At 57.7% G+C, this 18,607-nt stretch overlaps 2 protein-coding genes across 2 annotated transcripts in view; one reads left to right on the top strand and one right to left on the bottom strand.

Annotated features, from left to right (window-relative positions):
- The first annotated feature begins 5,595 nt into the window (after positions 1-5,595).
- timm8a (translocase of inner mitochondrial membrane 8 homolog A (yeast)) lies at positions 5,596-12,761 on the top strand. Its single transcript, XM_085994189.1, has 2 exons — positions 5,596-5,862; positions 12,368-12,761. The coding sequence occupies exons 1-2, from the start codon at positions 5,752-5,754 to the stop codon at positions 12,524-12,526; spliced, it is 270 nt and encodes an 89-aa protein (XP_085850315.1). The 5' UTR covers positions 5,596-5,751; the 3' UTR covers positions 12,527-12,761.
- A 4,744-nt stretch (positions 12,762-17,505) lies between these two features.
- The window catches only part of LOC147124882 (magnesium transporter NIPA2), a 16,237-nt gene continuing 15,135 nt past the window's right edge, over positions 17,506-18,607 (bottom strand). The window contains 2 exon segments of the mRNA XM_085987092.1: positions 17,506-17,607; positions 17,609-18,260. Of these exon segments, the coding sequence (XP_085843218.1) occupies positions 17,506-17,607; positions 17,609-18,260 (754 nt within the window).

The raw sequence follows: 18,607 nt of genomic DNA, 5'->3' as shown, positions 1-18,607 counted from the left end.
CCGGGGTTCAGGAACAGACGTCCCATTGTCCCCGGGGTTGGGGAGCAGACGGCCCATTGTCCCCGGGGTTCAGGAACAGACGTCCCATTGTCCCCGGGGTTGGGGAGCAGACGACCCATTGTCCCCGGGGTTCAGGAACAGACGTCCCATTGTCCCCGGGGTTGGGGAGCAGACGGCCCATTGTCCCCGGGGTTCAGGAACAGACGGCCCATTGTCGCCGGGGTTGGGGAACAGACGGCCCATTGTCGCCGGGGTTCAGGAGCAGACGGCCCATTGTCCCCGGGGTTGGGGAACAGACGGCCCATTGTCCCCGGGGTTGGGGAGCAGACGGCCCATTGTCCCCGGGGTTTGGGGAGCAGACGGCCCATTGTCCCCGGGGTTCAGGAACAGACGGCCCATTGTCCCCGGGGTTCAGGAGCAGACGGCCCATTGTCACCGGAGTTGGGGAGCAGACGGCCCATTGTCCCCGGGGTTCAGGAACAGACGGCCCATTGTCCCCGGGGTTCAGGAGCAGACGGCCTATTGTCCCCGGGGTTGGGGAGCAGACGGCCAATTGTCCCCGGGGTTCAGGAGCAGACGGCCTATCGTCCCCGGGGTTGAGGAACAGATGACCCATTGTCCCCGGGGTTCAGGAACAGACGGCCCATTGTCCCCGGGGTTCAGGAGCAGACGGCCTATTGTCCCCGGGGTTCAGGAACAGACGGCCCATTGTCGCCGGGGTTGGGGAACAGACGGCCCATTGTCCCTGGGGTTGGGGAACAGACGGCCCATTGTCCCTGGGGTTGGGGAACAGACGGCCCATTGTCCCCGGGGTTCTGGAACAGACGGCCCACTGTCACCGGGGTTGGGGAACAGACGGCCCACTGTCGCGGGGTTCAGGAACAGACGACCCATTGTCCCCGGGGTTCAGGAACAGACGGCCCATTGTCCCCGGGGTTGGGGAACAGACGGCCCATTGTCGCCGGGGTTCAGGAACAGACGGCCCATTGTCGCCGGGGTTGGGGAACAGACGGCCCATTGTCCCCGGGGTTGGGGAGCCGACGGCCCATTGTCCCCGGGGTTGGGGAGCAGACGGCCCATTGTCCCCGGGGTTCAGGAACAGACGGCCCATTGTCCCCGGGGTTCAGGAGCAGACGGCCCATTGTCACCGGAGTTGGGGAGCAGACGGCCCATTGTCCCCGGGGTTCAGGAACAGACGGCCCATTGTCCCCGGGGTTCAGGAGCAGACGGCTTATTGTCCCCGGGGTTGGGGAGCAGACGGCCCATTGTCCCCGGGGTTCAGGAGCAGACGGCCTATCGTCCCCGGGGTTGAGGAACAGATGACCCATTGTCCCCGGGGTTCAGGAACAGACGGCCCATTGTCCCCGGGGTTCAGGAGCAGACGGCCTATTGTCCCCGGGGTTCAGGAACAGACGGCCCATTGTCGCTGGGGTTGGGGAACAGACGGCCCATTGTCGCCGGGGTTGGGGAACAGACGGCCCATTGTCCCCGGGGTTCAGGAACAGACGGCCCATTGTCGCCGGGGTTCAGGAACAGACGGCCCATTGTCGCCGGGGTTCAGGAACAGACGGTCAATTGTCCCCTGGGTTGGGGAACAGACGACCCATTGTCCCCTGGGTTGGGGAACAGACGACCCATTGTCACCGGGGTTCAGGAACAGACGGTCAATTGTCCCCTGGGTTGGGGAACAGACGACCCATTGTCGCCGGGGTTCAGGAACAGACGGTCACTTGTCCCCTGGGTTGGGGAACAGACGACCCATTATCCCCGGGGTTCATGAAGAGACGGCCCATTATCCCCGGGGTTCAGGAACAGGCGACCCAATGTTCCTGGGGTTATAGTACAGACGGCCCATTGTTCCCAGGGTTGGTGAAAAGACGGGCCATTTACCCCGGGGTTGGGGAACAGACAGCCCATTGTCCCTGGGGATCAGGAACAGACGACACAATGTTCCTGGGGTTGGGGAACTGGAGGCCCATTGTCCCCGGGGTTGGGGAACTGGCGGCCCATTGTCGCCGAGGTTGGGGAATAGACGACCCATTGTCGCCGGGTTTCAGGAACACACGGCCCATTGTCCCCGGGTTTCAGGAACACACGGCCCATTGTCCCCGGGGTTGGGGAACAGACGGCACATTGTCCCTGGGTTTCAGGAACAGACGGGCCATTTACCCCAGGGTTCAGGAACAGTCGGGCCATCATCACCAGGGTTCAGGAAGATGGCCCATTGTCCCCGGGGTTCAGGAACAGACGGCCCATTGTCCCCGGGGTTCAGGAACAGACGGCCCATTGTCCTCAGGGTTCAGGAACAGATGTCCCATTGTCCCCGCGGTTGGGGAACAGACGGCCCATTGTCCCCGGGGTTCAGGAACAGACGGCCCATTGTCCCCGGGGTTGGGGAACAGACGACCCATTGTCCCCGGGGTTCAGGAACAGACGGCCCATTGTCCCCGGGGTTGGGGAACAGACGGCCCATTGTCCCCGGGGTTGGGGAACAGACGGCCCATTGTCCCCGGGGTTCAGGAACAGACAGCCCATTGTCCCCAGGGTTCAGGAACAGACGGCCCATTGTCCCCGGGGTTGGGGAACAGACGGCACATTGTCCCTGGGTTTCAGGAACAAACGGGCCATTTACCCCAGGGTTCAGGAACAGTCGGGCCATCATCACCAGGGTTCAGGAAGATGGCCCATTGTCCCCGGGGTTCAGGAACAGACGGCCCATTGTCCCCGGGGTTCAGGAACAGACGGCCCATTGTCCTCAGGGTTCAGGAACAGATGTCCCATTGTCCCCGCGGTTGGGGAACAGACGGCCCATTGTCCCCGGGGTTCAGGAACAGACGGCCCATTGTCCCCGGGGTTGGGGAACAGACGACCCATTGTCCCCGGGGTTCAGGAACAGACGGCCCATTGTCCCCGGGGTTGGGGAACAGACGACCCATTGTCCCCGGGGTTCAGGAACAGACGGCCCATTGTCCCTGGGGTTGGGGAACAGACGGCCCATTGTCCCCGGGGTTGGGGAACAGACGGCCCATTGTCCCCGGGGTTCAGGAACAGACAGCCCATTGTCCCCAGGGTTCAGGAACAGACGGCCCATTGTCCCCGGGGTTGGGGAACAGACGGCCCATTGTCCCTGGGGTTGGGGAACAGACGGCCCATTATCCCCGGGGTTCAGGAACAGACGACCCATTGTCCCCGCGGTTCAGGAACAGACGACCCATTGTCACCGGGGTTCAGGAACAGACGGCCCATTGTCCCCGGGGTTGGGGAACAGACGGCCCATTGTCCCCGGGGTTGGGGAACAGACGGCCCATTGTCCCCGGGGTTGGGGAACAGACGGCCCATTGTCCCCGGGGTTCAGGAACAGACGGCCCATTGTCCCCGGGGTTCAGGAACAGACGGCCCATTGTCCCCGGGGTTGGGGAACAGACGGCCCATTGTCCCCGGGGTTGGGGAACAGACGGCCCATTGTCCCCGGGGTTGGGGAACAGACGGCCCATTGTCCCCGGGGTTGGGGAACAGACGGCCCATTGTCCCCGGGGTTCTGGAACAGACGGCCCACTGTCACCGGGGTTGGGGAACAGACGGCCCACTGTCGCGGGGTTCAGGAACAGACGACCCATTGTCCCCGGGGTTCAGGAACAGACGGCCCATTGTCCCCGGGGTTGGGGAACAGACGGCCCATTGTCGCCGGGGTTCAGGAACAGACGGCCCATTGTCGCCGGGGTTGGGGAACAGACGGCCCATTGTCCCCGGGGTTGGGGAGCCGACGGCCCATTGTCCCCGGGGTTGGGGAGCAGACGGCCCATTGTCCCCGGGGTTCAGGAACAGACGGCCCATTGTCCCCGGGGTTCAGGAGCAGACGGCCCATTGTCACCGGAGTTGGGGAGCAGACGGCCCATTGTCCCCGGGGTTCAGGAACAGACGGCCCATTGTCCCCGGGGTTCAGGAGCAGACGGCCTATTGTCCCCGGGGTTGGGGAGCAGACGGCCCATTGTCCCCGGGGTTCAGGAGCAGACGGCCTATCGTCCCCGGGGTTGAGGAACAGATGACCCATTGTCCCCGGGGTTCAGGAACAGACGGCCCATTGTCCCCGGGGTTCAGGAGCAGACGGCCTATTGTCCCCGGGGTTCAGGAACAGACGGCCCATTGTCGCTGGGGTTGGGGAACAGACGGCCCATTGTCGCCGGGGTTGGGGAACAGACGGCCCATTGTCCCCGGGGTTCAGGAACAGACGGCCCATTGTCGCCGGGGTTCAGGAACAGACGGCCCATTGTCGCCGGGGTTCAGGAACAGACGGTCAATTGTCCCCTGGGTTGGGGAACAGACGACCCATTGTCCCCTGGGTTGGGGAACAGACGACCCATTGTCACCGGGGTTCAGGAACAGACGGTCAATTGTCCCCTGGGTTGGGGAACAGACGACCCATTGTCGCCGGGGTTCAGGAACAGACGGTCACTTGTCCCCTGGGTTGGGGAACAGACGACCCATTATCCCCGGGGTTCAGGAAGAGACGGCCCATTATCCCCGGGGTTCAGGAACAGGCGACCCAATGTTCCTGGGGTTATAGTACAGACGGCCCATTGTTCCCAGGGTTGGGGAAAAGACGGGCCATTTACCCCGGGGTTGGGGAACAGACAGCCCATTGTCCCTGGGGATCAGGAACAGACGACACAATGTTCCTGGGGTTGGGGAACTGGAGGCCCATTGTCCCCGGGGTTGGGGAACTGGCGGCCCATTGTCGCCGAGGTTGGGGAATAGACGGCCCATTGTCGCCGGGTTTCAGGAACACACGGCCCATTGTCCCCGGGTTTCAGGAACACACGGCCCATTGTCCCCGGGGTTGGGGAACAGACGGCACATTGTCCCTGGGTTTCAGGAACAGACGGGCCATTTACCCCAGGGTTCAGGAACAGTCGGGCCATCATCACCAGGGTTCAGGAAGATGGCCCATTGTCCCCGGGGTTCAGGAACAGACGGCCCATTGTCCCCGGGGTTCAGGAACAGACGGCCCATTGTCCTCAGGGTTCAGGAACAGATGTCCCATTGTCCCCGCGGTTGGGGAACAGACGGCCCATTGTCCCCGGGGTTCAGGAACAGACGGCCCAATTGTCCCCGGGGTTGGAGAACAGAGGGCCCATTGTCCCTGGGGATCAGGAACAGACAGCCCATTGTCCCCGGGGTTGGAGAATAGAGGGCCCATTGTCCCTGGGGATCAGGAACAGACGGCCCATTGTCCCCGGGGTTGGAGAACAGAGGGCCCATTGTCCCTGGGGATCAGGAACAGAGGGCCCATTGTCCCTGGGGATCAGGAACAGACGACACAATGTTCCTGGGGTTGTAGAACAGACGGTCCATTGTCCCCGGGGTTGGGGAACTGACGTCCCATTGTCGCCGGTGTTGGGGAACAGACGGCCCATTGTCCCCGGGGTTCAGGAGCAGACGGCCCATTGTCCCCGGGGTTCAGGAGCAGACGGCCCATTGTCCCCGGGGTTCAGGAGCAGACGGCCCATTGTCCCCTGGGTTTGTTGTCACCGGGGTTGAGCACGTGGTTCACGGCCGCCGCCATGTTGGGGTGAGTGGGAGGGGCGTGCTCGGTTTCCGGTTCCGGCGTGGCGGGGTCCAGCAGGACGAGCGCCTGAAGGTCGGAGTGGCGGCGCAGGAGGAGAGGTAGAGCCGGGCGCCGGGGATAGCGGGACCGGGAGAGTCGGCCGGAGCGGCGGCCCTGCAGTCGGTGTGGTGCCGAGCGGAGCGGGGATGGAGTCCCAGGGTCTGGCGGCCAATCCTCACCTGCAGCAATTCATCGAGGTGGAGAGTCAGAAACAGAAGTTCCAGCAGCTGGTGCACGGCCTGACCGAGCTCTGCTGGGTAAGTAGCGACACAACCAGCACTAACTACTGATAGTCAATATAACCAGCCACTAACTACTCAGAGGGAATATAACCAGCCACTAACTACTGATAGAGGGAATATAACCAGCCACTAACTACTGATAGAGGGAATATAACCAGCCACTAACTACTGATAGAGCGAATATAACCAGCAACTAACTACTGATAGAGGGAATATAACCAGCCACTAACTACTGAGAGAGGGATTCTGACCAGCAACTAACTACTGAGAGAGGGAATCTGACCAGCAACCAACTGTGGTTGATCTAACCAGGAACTGGTGCGTGGGCTCAATGTCCTGTACAATAATGTTTCTGCTCCAGTCCAGAGCCCGTTCTTTCTGTCTCTTTTCTCTGTCCTTTCCCCCACCCGCCAGCCGGCCGTTCCGCCATTCATCTCTCAGGTCTTGCTCTCCCCGCTCCCTACCCCATCCCACCACTGCCCCAGTCACCGCTCCTCTCCACATTCCCCTCGCTCCACTCTCAAGCCTCTTGTCATTTCCCAGCTGGTTGACATTGTGGTCTTGACGGAACTTTGCCTCCCAAGTAGTGCCACCTTGCCCCTCACTGAAGTCCTCCCCGCCTTCTCACCACTTGCCCCACACAGTGAGGCCCTTGTCACCAAATCACACCTTGGTCTCTGCCCTTCTCCTTCACCCTGCTCCACCCCTCCTGTCTCTCCCTGTAGTGCTTCCCAAGCCTTATCCTGTGTTTCTCCCTGAGATGATCTCCCTCAGCCTTTGCACCATGGGACTCCTCATCCTCTGTGATTTCAATCTCCAACTCACCTTGCCCTCTCCCCTCTGACCCTTAAACACTCACTCCATATAAACTCCCCGATGTCCCGACTGTGCTACCCCCTTTGGCCTCTGCTCCAATGGCCTGGATCACTGACCAGCCCATCTCTGACCACTTTCTTGTATCTCTCAACCCCAGCCCGCTTCCTTCTGCTACTGCCCACGGGGAAAATCTCCACAGGACCCGGCCAGACACCCGGCTGACCACATCCAGCTCCACTAGGCCTTGTCCTCTTCAGCCAAAACTGCTCACTAGTCCAGGATCATCCGTACTTTGGTTAACAGACTCGACTATTCCAATGCTCTTCTGGCCAGCCTCCCAGCTTTCACCTTCCATAAACCTCAGCTCATCCAAAACTGTGCTGCTCATATCCTCTTTGACCAAGCTTTTGGTCACCTGTCCTAATATCTCCTAATGTGGCTCGGTGTCAATTTTTGTTTGATAACGCTCCTCTGAAGGGCCTTGGGATGTTTTACTACATTAAAGGCACTATATAAATGCAAGTTGTTGGAGAGCAAAGATAACCCCTGGTAGCTTCAAACATTGGGAAGACTGAAGCCATTATCTTCGGCCCCCACCACAAACTCCCTTCCCTTGCCATCGACTCCATCCCTCTCACTGGCCACTCTCTCAGGCTATAACAGACCATTCACCATCTCGGTGCCCTATTTCATCCCAAGCTGTGCTTGCTCCATCACAGTGACCCCTCCTTCCTCCTCTTCTCCACCTGCTTTGTTAACTAGAGCTATTCTTTTTGCTCCCTCTGAAATATCGATCCAACTTTCCGAATTGCCCTGAACAAGTGCACCTCGCCGTGCTCCTCTTCTGTCTCTTAGTGAAGACCAGTAACCCGGCGCATTCAATTCACTTCCATCAGTCTTGCTGCAGCTGTTCAGTGCACTCTGAGTTCAGTGCTGCTCTCAGAGGCACGAGGGAAACCTCCAGTCCTGGAAATGTTAGAGGATCTTTGGGGCTGATCCCAAATATCAGAGGATGAGTGATAAATACCAGGTAGAAAAACTGGACTCTTCACCCTTGAGAGGAGGTGAATGAGCGTGGCCCTTAGACAGCTATCTGAGATACTGAGGGCATTAGAACGTGTTAAAGCTAGTTCAGTTTCAACCAGGTCAGAGGGGACACGGGAGCAAACTGACAGGGCTGATGACAGCAAATGTTTCTTCCCAGTGATCAGTACCTGGAATGGGCTGTGAGAAGGGGAGCGGAGACTAGAATTAGGCAATCAGGGTGCAGTTAGAAATTGATGGAGAGCCACAGGTGTCTATGGAAAGGTGAGCTGGATGGGATGAGGGGCCTCCTCACGTATACTGGGTGTGAGATGGGTTGAGGGGCCTCCTCACCTACACTGGGTGTGAGATGGGTTGAGGGGCCTCCTCACCTACACTGGGTGTGAGATGGGATGAGGGGCCTCCACCTACACTGGGTGTGAGATGGGATGAGGGGCTTCCTCACCTACACTGGGTGTGAGATGGGATGAGAGGCCTCCTCACCTTCACTGGGTGCGAGATGGGATGAGAGGCCTCCTCACCTTCACTGGGTGCGAGGTGGAGAGAGGGGCCTCCTCACCTTCACTGGGTGCGAGGTGGAGAGAGGGGCCTCCTCACCTTCACTGGGTGCGAGGTGGAGAGAGGGGCCTCCTCACCTTCACTGGGTGCGAGGTGGAGAGAGGGGCCTCCTCACCTTCACTGGGTGCGAGGTGGAGAGAGGGGCCTCCTCACCTTCACTGGGTGCGAGGTGGAGAGAGGGGCCTCCTCACCTTCACTGGGTGCGAGGTGGAGAGAGGGGCCTCCTCACCTTCACTGGGTGCGAGGTGGAGAGAGGGGCCTCCTCACCTTCACTGGGTGCGAGGTGGAGAGAGGGGCCTCCTCACCTTCACTGGGTGCGAGGTGGAGAGAGGGGCCTCCTCACCTTCACTGGGTGCGAGGTGGAGAGAGGGGCCTCCTCACCTTCACTGGGTGCGAGGTGGAGAGAGGGGCCTCCTCACCTTCACTGGGTGCGAGGTGGAGAGAGGGGCCTCCTCACCTTCACTGGGTGCGAGGTGGAGAGAGGGGCCTCCTCACCTTCACTGGGTGCGAGGTGGAGAGAGGGGCCTCCTCACCTTCACTGGGTGCGAGGTGGAGAGAGGGGCCTCCTCACCTTCACTGGGTGCGAGGTGGAGAGAGGGGCCTCCTCACCTTCACGAGGTGGAGAGAGGGGCCTCCTCACCTTCACTGGGTGCGAGGTGGAGAGAGAGGCCTCCTCACCTTCACTGGGTGCGAGGTGGAGAGAGAGGCCTCCTCACCTTCACTGGGTGCGAGGTGGAGAGAGAGGCCTCCTCACCTTCACTGGGTGCGAGGTGGAGAGAGAGGCCTCCTCACCTTCACTGGGTGTGACGTGTTTCTTTGTTCCACCTTCCTTTTGCTCCACATATCTCCAACATTCTGTATTTTAATTTGAATGCCTCTCCTGTTCGGGGGAAATGTACTTCATTTTGTTCCTTACTTTCATTTTAATTTCTTACATTTGATTACTGTGTTTGTTCTTCATCTTACCACCTCCTTGGCCAATGATCACCCTGTGTGATCCAATGTCAATCTGATTCCCTCCCTGCCCAGCCACAGGCCTCACCCCCCCTCCCTGCCCAGCCACAGGCCTCACCCCCCTCCCTGCCCAGCCACAGGCCTCACCCCCCTCCCTGCCCAGCCACAGGCCTCACCCCCCCTCCCTGCCCAGCCACAGGCCTCACCCCCCCTCCCTGCCCAGCCACAGGCCTCACCCCCTGCCCAGCCACAGGCCTCACCCCCCTCCCTGCCCAGCCACAGGCCTCACCCCCCTCCCTGCCCAGCCACAGGCCTCACCCCCCTCCCTGCCCTGCCACAGGCCTCACCCCCCTCCCTGCCCAGCCACAGGCCTCACCCCCCCCCTCCCTGCCCAGCCACAGGCCTCACCCCACTCCCTGCCCAGCCACAGGCCTCACCCCACTCCCTGCCCAGCCACAGGCCCCACCCCCCTCCCTGCCCAGCCACAGGCCTCACACCCCCCCCTCCCTGCCCAGCCACAGGCCTCGCCCCCCCCCCCCCCTGCCCAGCCACAGGCCTCGCCCCCCCCCCTGCCCAGCCACAGGCCTCACCCCCCTGCCCAGCCACAGGCCTCACCCCCCTCCCTCCCTGCCCAGCCACAGGCCTCACCCCCCTCCCTCCCTGCCCAGCCCAGCCACAGGCCTCACCCCCCTCCTCAGCCACAGGCCTCACCCCCCTCCTCAGCCACAGGCCTCACCCCCCTCCTCTCCCAGCCAGTGGGAATAGCCGGGCCTTACTGCCATAAATGTTCTCTCTGCTCCGCCTGAACCTGGCCCGATCCACTACCTGACCAGTGCGGAAGCAGGATTCAGCATCAGGGGCTGTAGCCAAGGACCCCGGTAAGTGTTGCGGGGACTCTGGCCGCAGTTGTGGGGAGCCAGGGGCAAGGGAGGTCCAAGGCCACCTCACGAGGCCCGATCTGCAAATTTCAAGGATTACACCGCTTCCTTTCTACAGTTGTCCTGCTCTAAAGAGCAGATTGAGATCAGGACATGGTGGGAAGGCAGCGGGGTCAGGGAGTATAAGTGGCTGACCTCCCGTTAACTGCCCCCCACCAGGTTTGTGGCAGGCAGCAGTTTAGGACAAGAGGAACATATCTCCGAGCCTGGGGTCTGGTCCCAGGGGTCAGAGTATTTTGTGTTTGTTTACTGCACCATCCACCGTAAAGATGAATTTTTAACATCAGGTCACATTCCTGAATGTGAAATGATGTTATGTCGACAACAGATTGTACTGTCGTGAGAGGGTGGAGAGCAGGCCTCGTGGGGAAGTGAGGGGGAAGCAGAGGCCAGTGAGAGGTAGAGGTGGTGATATCACGTTGATTTTTGGGTTGGGAGTCCATGCTTTCCAGTATTTACTGGTTCCCAGGAGTGTGCCAGTATTTACAGGGGGTCCCCGGGAGTGTGTCTGTATTTACAGGGGGTCCCCGGGAGTGTGTCTGTATTTACAGGGGGTCCCCGGGAGTGTGTCTGTATTTACAGGGGGTCCCCGGGAGTGTGTCTGTATTTACAGGGGGTCCCCGGGAGTGTGTCTGTATTTACAGGGGGTCCCCGGGAGTGTGTCTGTATTTACAGGGGGTCCCCGGGAGTGTGTCTGTATTTACAGGGGGTCCCCGGGAGTGTGTCTGTATTTACAGGGGGTCCCCGGGAGTGTGTCTGTATTTACAGGGGGTCCCCGGGAGTGTGTCTGTATTTACAGGGGGTCCCCGGGAGTGTGTCTGTATTTACAGGGGGTCCCGGGAGTGTGTCGGTATTTACATGGATCCCGGGAGTGTGTCGGTATTTACAGGGGGTCCCCGGGAGTGTGTCTGTATTTACAGGGGGGTCCCCGGGAGTGTGTCTGTATTTACAGGGGGTCCCCGGGAGTGTGTCTGTATTTACAGGGGGTCCCCGGGAGTGTGTCGGTATTTACAGGGGGGTCCCTGATTCTTAAATATTAACATGATCTCCGCTTCAACCACTGACTCTGGGAGTAAACTCCACAGCCAGGCAACCCTCTGTGTAAAAAAAACTTCCTCCTGCTCTCTGTCCTAAATCTCTCAGCTTTAATCTTGTGTCTATGTCGCTTTGTTCCAGATCCCTCAATCACTGGAAACAGTCTGTTTCTCAATTTTAAACACCTCGATCAAATCGAGCCAGAATCTCCTCCGTTCGAACAAAAACAGCCCAATCAAGTCTTTCTTTGTAATTGTATTTCCTCACACCAGGCAGCATCCCAGTGAATCTGTGCAGTTCCCTCTCTATTGCCTCAACATCTTTCCTATAGTACGGAGCCCAAAACTGCACACAGCACTCCAACTGTGGAATGCAGATGTTTATATAGATTCACCATTACATCTCGACTTTTATATTCTATGCCTCTTTAAAAAAAACTAATGGAATACTTTTTTTTTAAATGGCCTTATCCGCTTGAAATGCTGCTTTTAATGTCTTGTGTACCTGAACCCCCTAATCCCTTTGGTCATCCACAGCTTTACCCCATTCAAAATATAAATATTTGTATTTTTAACAAAATACACCACCTCACATTTACTACATCCACCATTTTATCAGTAAATTTGGATACCATCCCTCTAGGCTTATATCCCAAATGATTCAACTGAACCCTGTGGGACACCCCTTCCAAGCACACTCTCCCTAATTTTTTACACTCTAATCTTCTCGTGTGTGTTACATTGTCAAAGGCTTTCTGAAAGTCCATGTACAACACATCCACTGCATTTTCCCCATCCACCATATCTCTCACCTCCTCAAAGAACTCGATCAGGTTTGTCGAGCACGATCTTCCTTTCTGAACTCCATGTTGGCTGCTTCAAATTACTTTCTCCATGTGGATATTTAATCATTTCACCTTGAACGAACTGGCCTGTAATTACCAGGTTGGTTCTGTCTTCTGATTTGAAAGTGGGTATTACATTGGTCACTCTCCAGTCCTCTGGCTCAGTGTTACCCTGAAATATAATACCTGGGGCCTGCCTTGCTACGTCCCCCATTTCCCTCGGGATCCTTGGATGTGTCCTGTCAGATCGCGGCACTTTGCACTCCTTTAGCTTCACAGTGTTCTCTAATGCTTTCCTGTTGTTGATGGTGTTTGTCCTCTCCCATGGCAGGACAAGTGTATGGATAAACCAGGCCCACGGCTCGACAGCAGAACAGAAACCTGCTTCATCAACTGTGTGGAGCGTTTCATCGACACCAGCCAGTTCATCCTCAATCGGCTGGAACAGACGCAGAAAACCAAGTTGTCGCCGGAAAGCCTGAGTGACTGAGCGGGCAAGAGTGTACTGAAGATCGGCCATACCACACGAGCACAGTGCGGGGCGGGCACAGTGCGGGGCGGGCAATGGTGCTCTCCAGGTAGGGCACAGCTCCGCGGGACCTGCTACCCCATGGCTGCTCTTAAAAGGACCTTAACTCGGACTAACGTATCTCTGATACTGAGTCTCCTGTATGATCCAAATACCATCCTGAAATAAAGCACAGTGGCATTTTTCAAACACACAATCCTGCACAGTCATTACATTTTCAAGATGAATTACTTCAGACTGGTGTTATTGTGTGACTGTGATGCCCCACAGTGATGGGACCAGGGGCGGTGTCTGTGATTACCCTACCAGTAATCAGACCGGGGTCGGTGTCTCTGATTCCCCCAGTGATGGGACCGGGGTCAGTGTCTGTGATTCCCCCACAGTAATGGGACCGGGGTCAGTGTCTGTGATTCCCCCACAGTAATGGGACCGGGGTCAGTGTCTGTGATTCCCCCACAGTGATGGGACCGGGGTCTGTGTCTGTGATTCTCCCACAGTGATGGGACCGGGGTCTGTGTCTGTGATTCCCCCACAGTGATGGGACCGGGGTCTGTGTCTGTGATTCTCCCACAGTGATGGGAGCGGGGTCGGTGTCTGTGACTCCCCCGCAGTGATGGGACTGGGGTCAGTGTCTGTGACTCCCCCGCAGTGATGGGACTGGGGTCAGTGTCTGTGATTCCCCCAATGATGGGATCGGTGACTGATTCCCCCAGTGATGGGACCGGGGTCGGTGTCTGTGATTCCCCCAGTGATGGGACCGGGGTCGGTGTCTGTGATTCCCCCCCAGCGATGGGACCGGGGTCGGTGTCTGTGATTCCCCCCCAGCGATGGGACCGGGGTCGGTGTCTGTGATTCCCCCACAGCGATGGGACCGGGGTCGGTGTCTGTGATTCCCCCACAGCGATGGGACCGGGGTCGGTGTCTGTGATTCCCCCACAGCGATGGGACCGGGGTCGGTGTCTGTGATTCCCCCCCAGTGATGGGACCGGGGTCGGTGTCTGTGATTCCCCCCCAGTGATGGGACCGGGGTCGGTGTCTGTGATTCCCCCACAGCGATGGGATGGGGGTCGGTGTCTGTGATTCCCCCACAGCGATGGGATGGGGGTCGGTGTCTGTGATTCCCCCACCGCGATGGGACCGGGGTCGGTGTCTGTGATTCCCCCCCAGTGATGGGACCGGGGTCGGTGTCTGTGATTCCCCCACAGCGATGGGATGGGGGTCGGTGTCTGTGATTCCCCCCCAGTGATGGGACCGGGGTCGGTGTCTGTGATTCCCCCACAGCGATGGGATGGGGGTCGGTGTCTGTGATTCCCCCACAGCGATGGGATGGGGGTCGGTGTCTGTGATTCCCCCACCGCGATGGGACCGGGGTCGGTGTCTGTGATTCCCCCACAGCGATGGGATGGGACCGGGGTCGGTGTCTGTGATTCCCCCACAGCGATGGGATGGGGGTCGGTGTCTGTGATTCCCCCCCAGTGATGGGACCGGGGTCGGTGTCTGTGATTCCCCCCCAGTGATGGGACCGGGGTCGGTGTCTGTGATTCCCCCACAGCGATGGGACCGGGGTCGGTGTCTGTGATTCCCCCACCGCGATGGGATGGGGGTCGGTGTCTGTGATTCCCCCACAGCGATGGGACCGGGGTCGGTGTCTGTGATTCCCCCACAGCGATGGGACCGGGGTCGGTGTCTGTGATTCCCCCCCAGTGATGGGACCGGGGTCGGTGTCTGTGATTCCCCCACAGCGATGGGACCGGGGTCGGTGTCTGTGATTCCCCCCCAGTGATGGGACCGGGGTCGGTGTCTGTGATTCCCCCACCGCGATGGGACCGGGGTCGGTGTCTGTGATTCCCCCCCAGTGATGGGACCGGGGTCGGTGTCTGTGATTCCCCCACAGCGATGGGAGCGGGGTCGGTGTCTGTGATTCCCCCCCCAGTGATGGGACCGGGGTCGGTGTCTGTGATTCCCCCCCAGCGATGGGACCGGGGTCGGTGTCTGTGATTCCCCCACCGCGATGGGATGGGGGTCGGTGTCTGTGATTCCCCCACAGCGATGGGACCGGGGTCGGTGTCTGTGATTCCCCCACAGCGATGGGAGCGGGGTCGGTGTCTGTGATTCCCCCCCCAGTGATGGGACCGGGGTCGGTGTCTGTGATTCCCCCCCAGCGATGGGACCGGGGTCGGTGTCTGTGATTCCCCCACCGCGATGGGATGGGGGTCGGTGTCTGTGATTCCCCCACAGCGATGGGACCGGGGTCGGTGTCTGTGATTCCCCCACAGCGATGGGACCGGGGTCGGTGTCTGTGATTCCCCCAGTGATGGGACCGGGGTCGGTGTCTGTGATTCCCCCACAGCGATGGGACGTGGTTCTGTGATTTTCTGTGTCCTCATTTCCCATTCCACAAGCAGGCAGATTGAACAGAGAAACAGCAGCTCCTGCCACAGGCTGAGCAGCTAAAATGGAGGTGGGCCACACGCTCCCTCAGGCTGTTCCAAGTGCTGTTTTACTGAACGCCAGGGAGACCCCCAGTAAATCGTGACAAAAACTCCTGCCACACCATTCTCATTAGTATAATAAAAATATATTTTAGTATTAGACATCTTTTCAACTAATTGAGTCAAGTTAAAGCATTTTGAGCAGGTAATTGCAGAACAATAGCAGACAGACCAAGTTAAACAGGAGTGCCCGGGATCTCTGCGAGGAGATCGGGAAAATCCCGGGGGAAATTCTTACGTCACAGGCGAGTTGCTTTGTGAATCATTCAGCAGAACGACGGACCGTTTGGAGTAATTCTAACCTTACCTGTCCAGCGGGAAACGGATGGGATCGGTGCAACGCTGGTTTCACCCACCGCCTACACTCCGTGTTGAAATCAGTGGAGTAATATTGGGCAGGGTGTAAAACCAGGGTTGTACCAGATTCCTGCCCGGCGAGTTAGGATGCAAGTCCCCCACTGTCGTGCCAGGGAAGTAGATATCCACTAAGAACCTGGTTTTATCACTTTGAAACAGCTCATCAGCGCTGTGAAACCCTAGTGACTGAGATCCTGGGTCAGGAAACCCTGTGGGACACCGTATGCCCCTCATCACACCCAAGGTTCCACGTCTGCTTATGTCACTGCCCCAGCTCGGAGCTCCTGGGACAGGGAACAATTAGACGGGTCTCGTGTGGCCAGAATCTCAAAAACTCTTCACTGCAGTAATACAGGCATCAGTGATGGGAGTAGAACACATTCTAGGAGGAATGTACAATATCAGAATTAAACACTCCCAGGGCAGGTACAGCACGGGTTAGATACAGAGTAAAGCTCCCTCTACACTGTCCCATCAAACACTCCCAGGGCAGGTACAGCACGGGTTAGATACAGAGTAAAGCTCCCTCTACACTGTCCCATCAAACACTCCCAGGGCAGGTACAGCACGGGTTAGATACAGTGTAAAGCTCCCTCTACACTGTCCCATCAAACACTCCCAGGGCAGGTCCTATAGGTTAGATACAGAGTAAAGCTCTCTCGACACGGTCCCATCAAACACTCCCAGGGCAGGTACAGCACAGGTTAGATACAGAGTAAAGCTCCCTCTACACTGTCCCATCAAACACTCCCAGGGCAGGTACAGCATGGGTTAGATACAGAGTAAAGCTCCCTCTACACTGTCCCATCAAACACTCCCAGGGCAGGTACAGCACAGGTTAGATACAGAGTAAAACTCCCTCTACACTGTCCCATCAAACACTCCCAGGGCAGGTACAGCACAGGTTAGATACAGAGTAAAACTCCCTCTACACTGTCCCATCAAACACTCCCAGGGCAGGTCCAGCACGGGATAGATACAGAGTAAAGCTCTCTCGACACGGTCCCATCAAACACTCCCAGGGCAGGTACAGCATGGTTTAGATACAGAGTAAAGCTCCCTCTACCCTGTCCCATGTGTGCAGTTATAGCCTGTCCTGGAGGAGAGCACACGGTCCCATGAACTTTCATGTCGGCTGAAATCTTTGTTCTGAATTTGCTCGAAGTCTGACGCACACAGTTTGTTCAATTTCACATTGTGTGCTGCCGAAGGTAGGTTGTAACTTGGGGCAGAGTGGGTGAGTACGGACAGCTGCTGACGGTAGTGATGGGAACAATTTCAACAGTAAATGTATTGGCACCAAAACCTTAAATAGTGACAGCAGTGCCATTTCTCAAACCTCACTCTCCCTCTTGGTACTGGCACATGTTATCCAAGCCTTTCTATAATTTACACACTCAATTTAGGGCATATAGTGTCAAAGTAGGGTCCTCAGATGGTGAAAGATAGACAGATTCTGTTATGTTTGTGCTTTACTGCCTTACTGACGCAATGCATACTAATAAGATCCATTTCATTTGGGTGTGTGACACAGTATTTCAAAGGTTAGGTGGGTGGGTCTCCCAGCCGTGTGTCCTCGTCGCTGAGAACAGATCGACACTTGGGGTCCCACACGTAGAAACGTTTGAGTGAGTGAGAGGGTCCTGCTGTCGGAGGCCACTGCTACACCCCCTCAAATATGCAGAGAGAAGGGGCATATTTACTTCTCCCCTGCCTTAAGTGTGCTAGGGTTCGATTTTACGCTGAGGAACAGGACACTTCTGCTGGGGGGCAGTGATCTGCAAACTGGGTGGTGCACTGGCGGGTTGAAGCGGAGTGGGCCAGACTCCGCTCGGATCGAACAGCACTGGCTCAAGCTGAGGAGAGATTGCACCTCAAGACAAAAGGAGAAAGAGAATCTTCTGCCAATAACGCACATTGGCTGAAAGAAGAGGACAGCGGACACGAGCTTTAACTTGGAGCAGTGACCCCGGGAGCTGCGCTGGATGAAACGCTGAACCAGATTTGTGTGGAGGAAGCGGAAGTGCTTCGAACATGTTGTGTGGCTCAGCGTCTCCATGACAACAGCCCCCGCTCCTGCAACCTGAGCCCTCAGATGAAACCGTGCACAGTCCCATCTACACCTGGGCTGTTGGGGATTTCCGTCCCCATGTCCGGCAGAGCTTGGTACAACTGGCTCCTCGCCACCCCCGCTCCACGCAGCTCCAGGCTCGCGCTTCCTGAGGAATGGGGGCAGGGTACCCGGGCTGAAGCCGATGTTCTTGAAGGCGTGGAGCAGGAAGATCCCAAGGACGATGATGATGAACCCGCTTATGGTGCCCACGATGTTGTCAACAGTCATGTGATACCACTCCTTGAACAGGATGGCCGAACATGTCATGACTGCGGTGGTGAAGAAGACGTAGTAGATGGGCGTGACGATGGAGGTGTTGAAGATGTCCAGGGCTTTGTTCAGGTAGTTGATCTGTGTGCTCACACAGGCTATCAGGCACACCAGCAGGATCCAGGTCACCGGCTGCGACAGCACAGGGTGGCCCACAAATAGCTCCTTGATGGCGATGCCCAGGCCTTTGACGCATGAGACAGAGAGGGAACCGATGACTGAGCAGATGAGGATGTAGACAAGGACATTCTTCTGCCCGTACCGTGGGGCCGCCACCAGGATCAGGATCAGGCAGCTGGTGACAACGCACACCGCAAACACGATAAAACCTGCGAGCCAGAAACAAGGTTGGGTTTAGATGGCACGGGATGCAATCTGTTTAAGTGATGGTACTTGTGCCTGCTGAACTAGCATACTGTGTGTACAGGGCAAAGAAATACAACACGCTGGCAGATAGTCAACCCTGTTATACAAACAAATCCAGCTCCCGCTAATTTGGAATGTCCCAAGGTGCTGGGTTTTAATAAGAGTAGATCGGGAGAAACTGTTTCCAGTGACAGGAGGGTCAGTAACCAGAGGGGACAGACTGAAGGTGATTGGCAAAAAAACCAGAGGGGAGATGAGGAGAAATGTATTTACTCAGTGAGTTGTTGTGATCTGGAATGCGGTGCCAGCAGATTCAATAATAACTTTCAAAAGGGAATTGGATAAATATTTGAAAAGGAGAAATTTGCAGGGCTACGGTGCAAGAGTAAGGCAGTGGACTAATTGGAGAGCTCTTTCAAAGAGCCGGCATGATGGGCTGAATGG

The sequence above is a fragment of the Somniosus microcephalus genome, chromosome 1 (assembly GCF_052327205.1).
Source record: "Somniosus microcephalus isolate GS21.2 chromosome 1, FLI_Smic_1.0, whole genome shotgun sequence".
Classification (NCBI taxonomy): domain Eukaryota; kingdom Metazoa; phylum Chordata; class Chondrichthyes; order Squaliformes; family Somniosidae; genus Somniosus; species Somniosus microcephalus.
The sequence above is the reverse complement of the archived record's forward strand: the minus strand, read 5'-3'. Positions and strand labels throughout refer to the sequence as shown.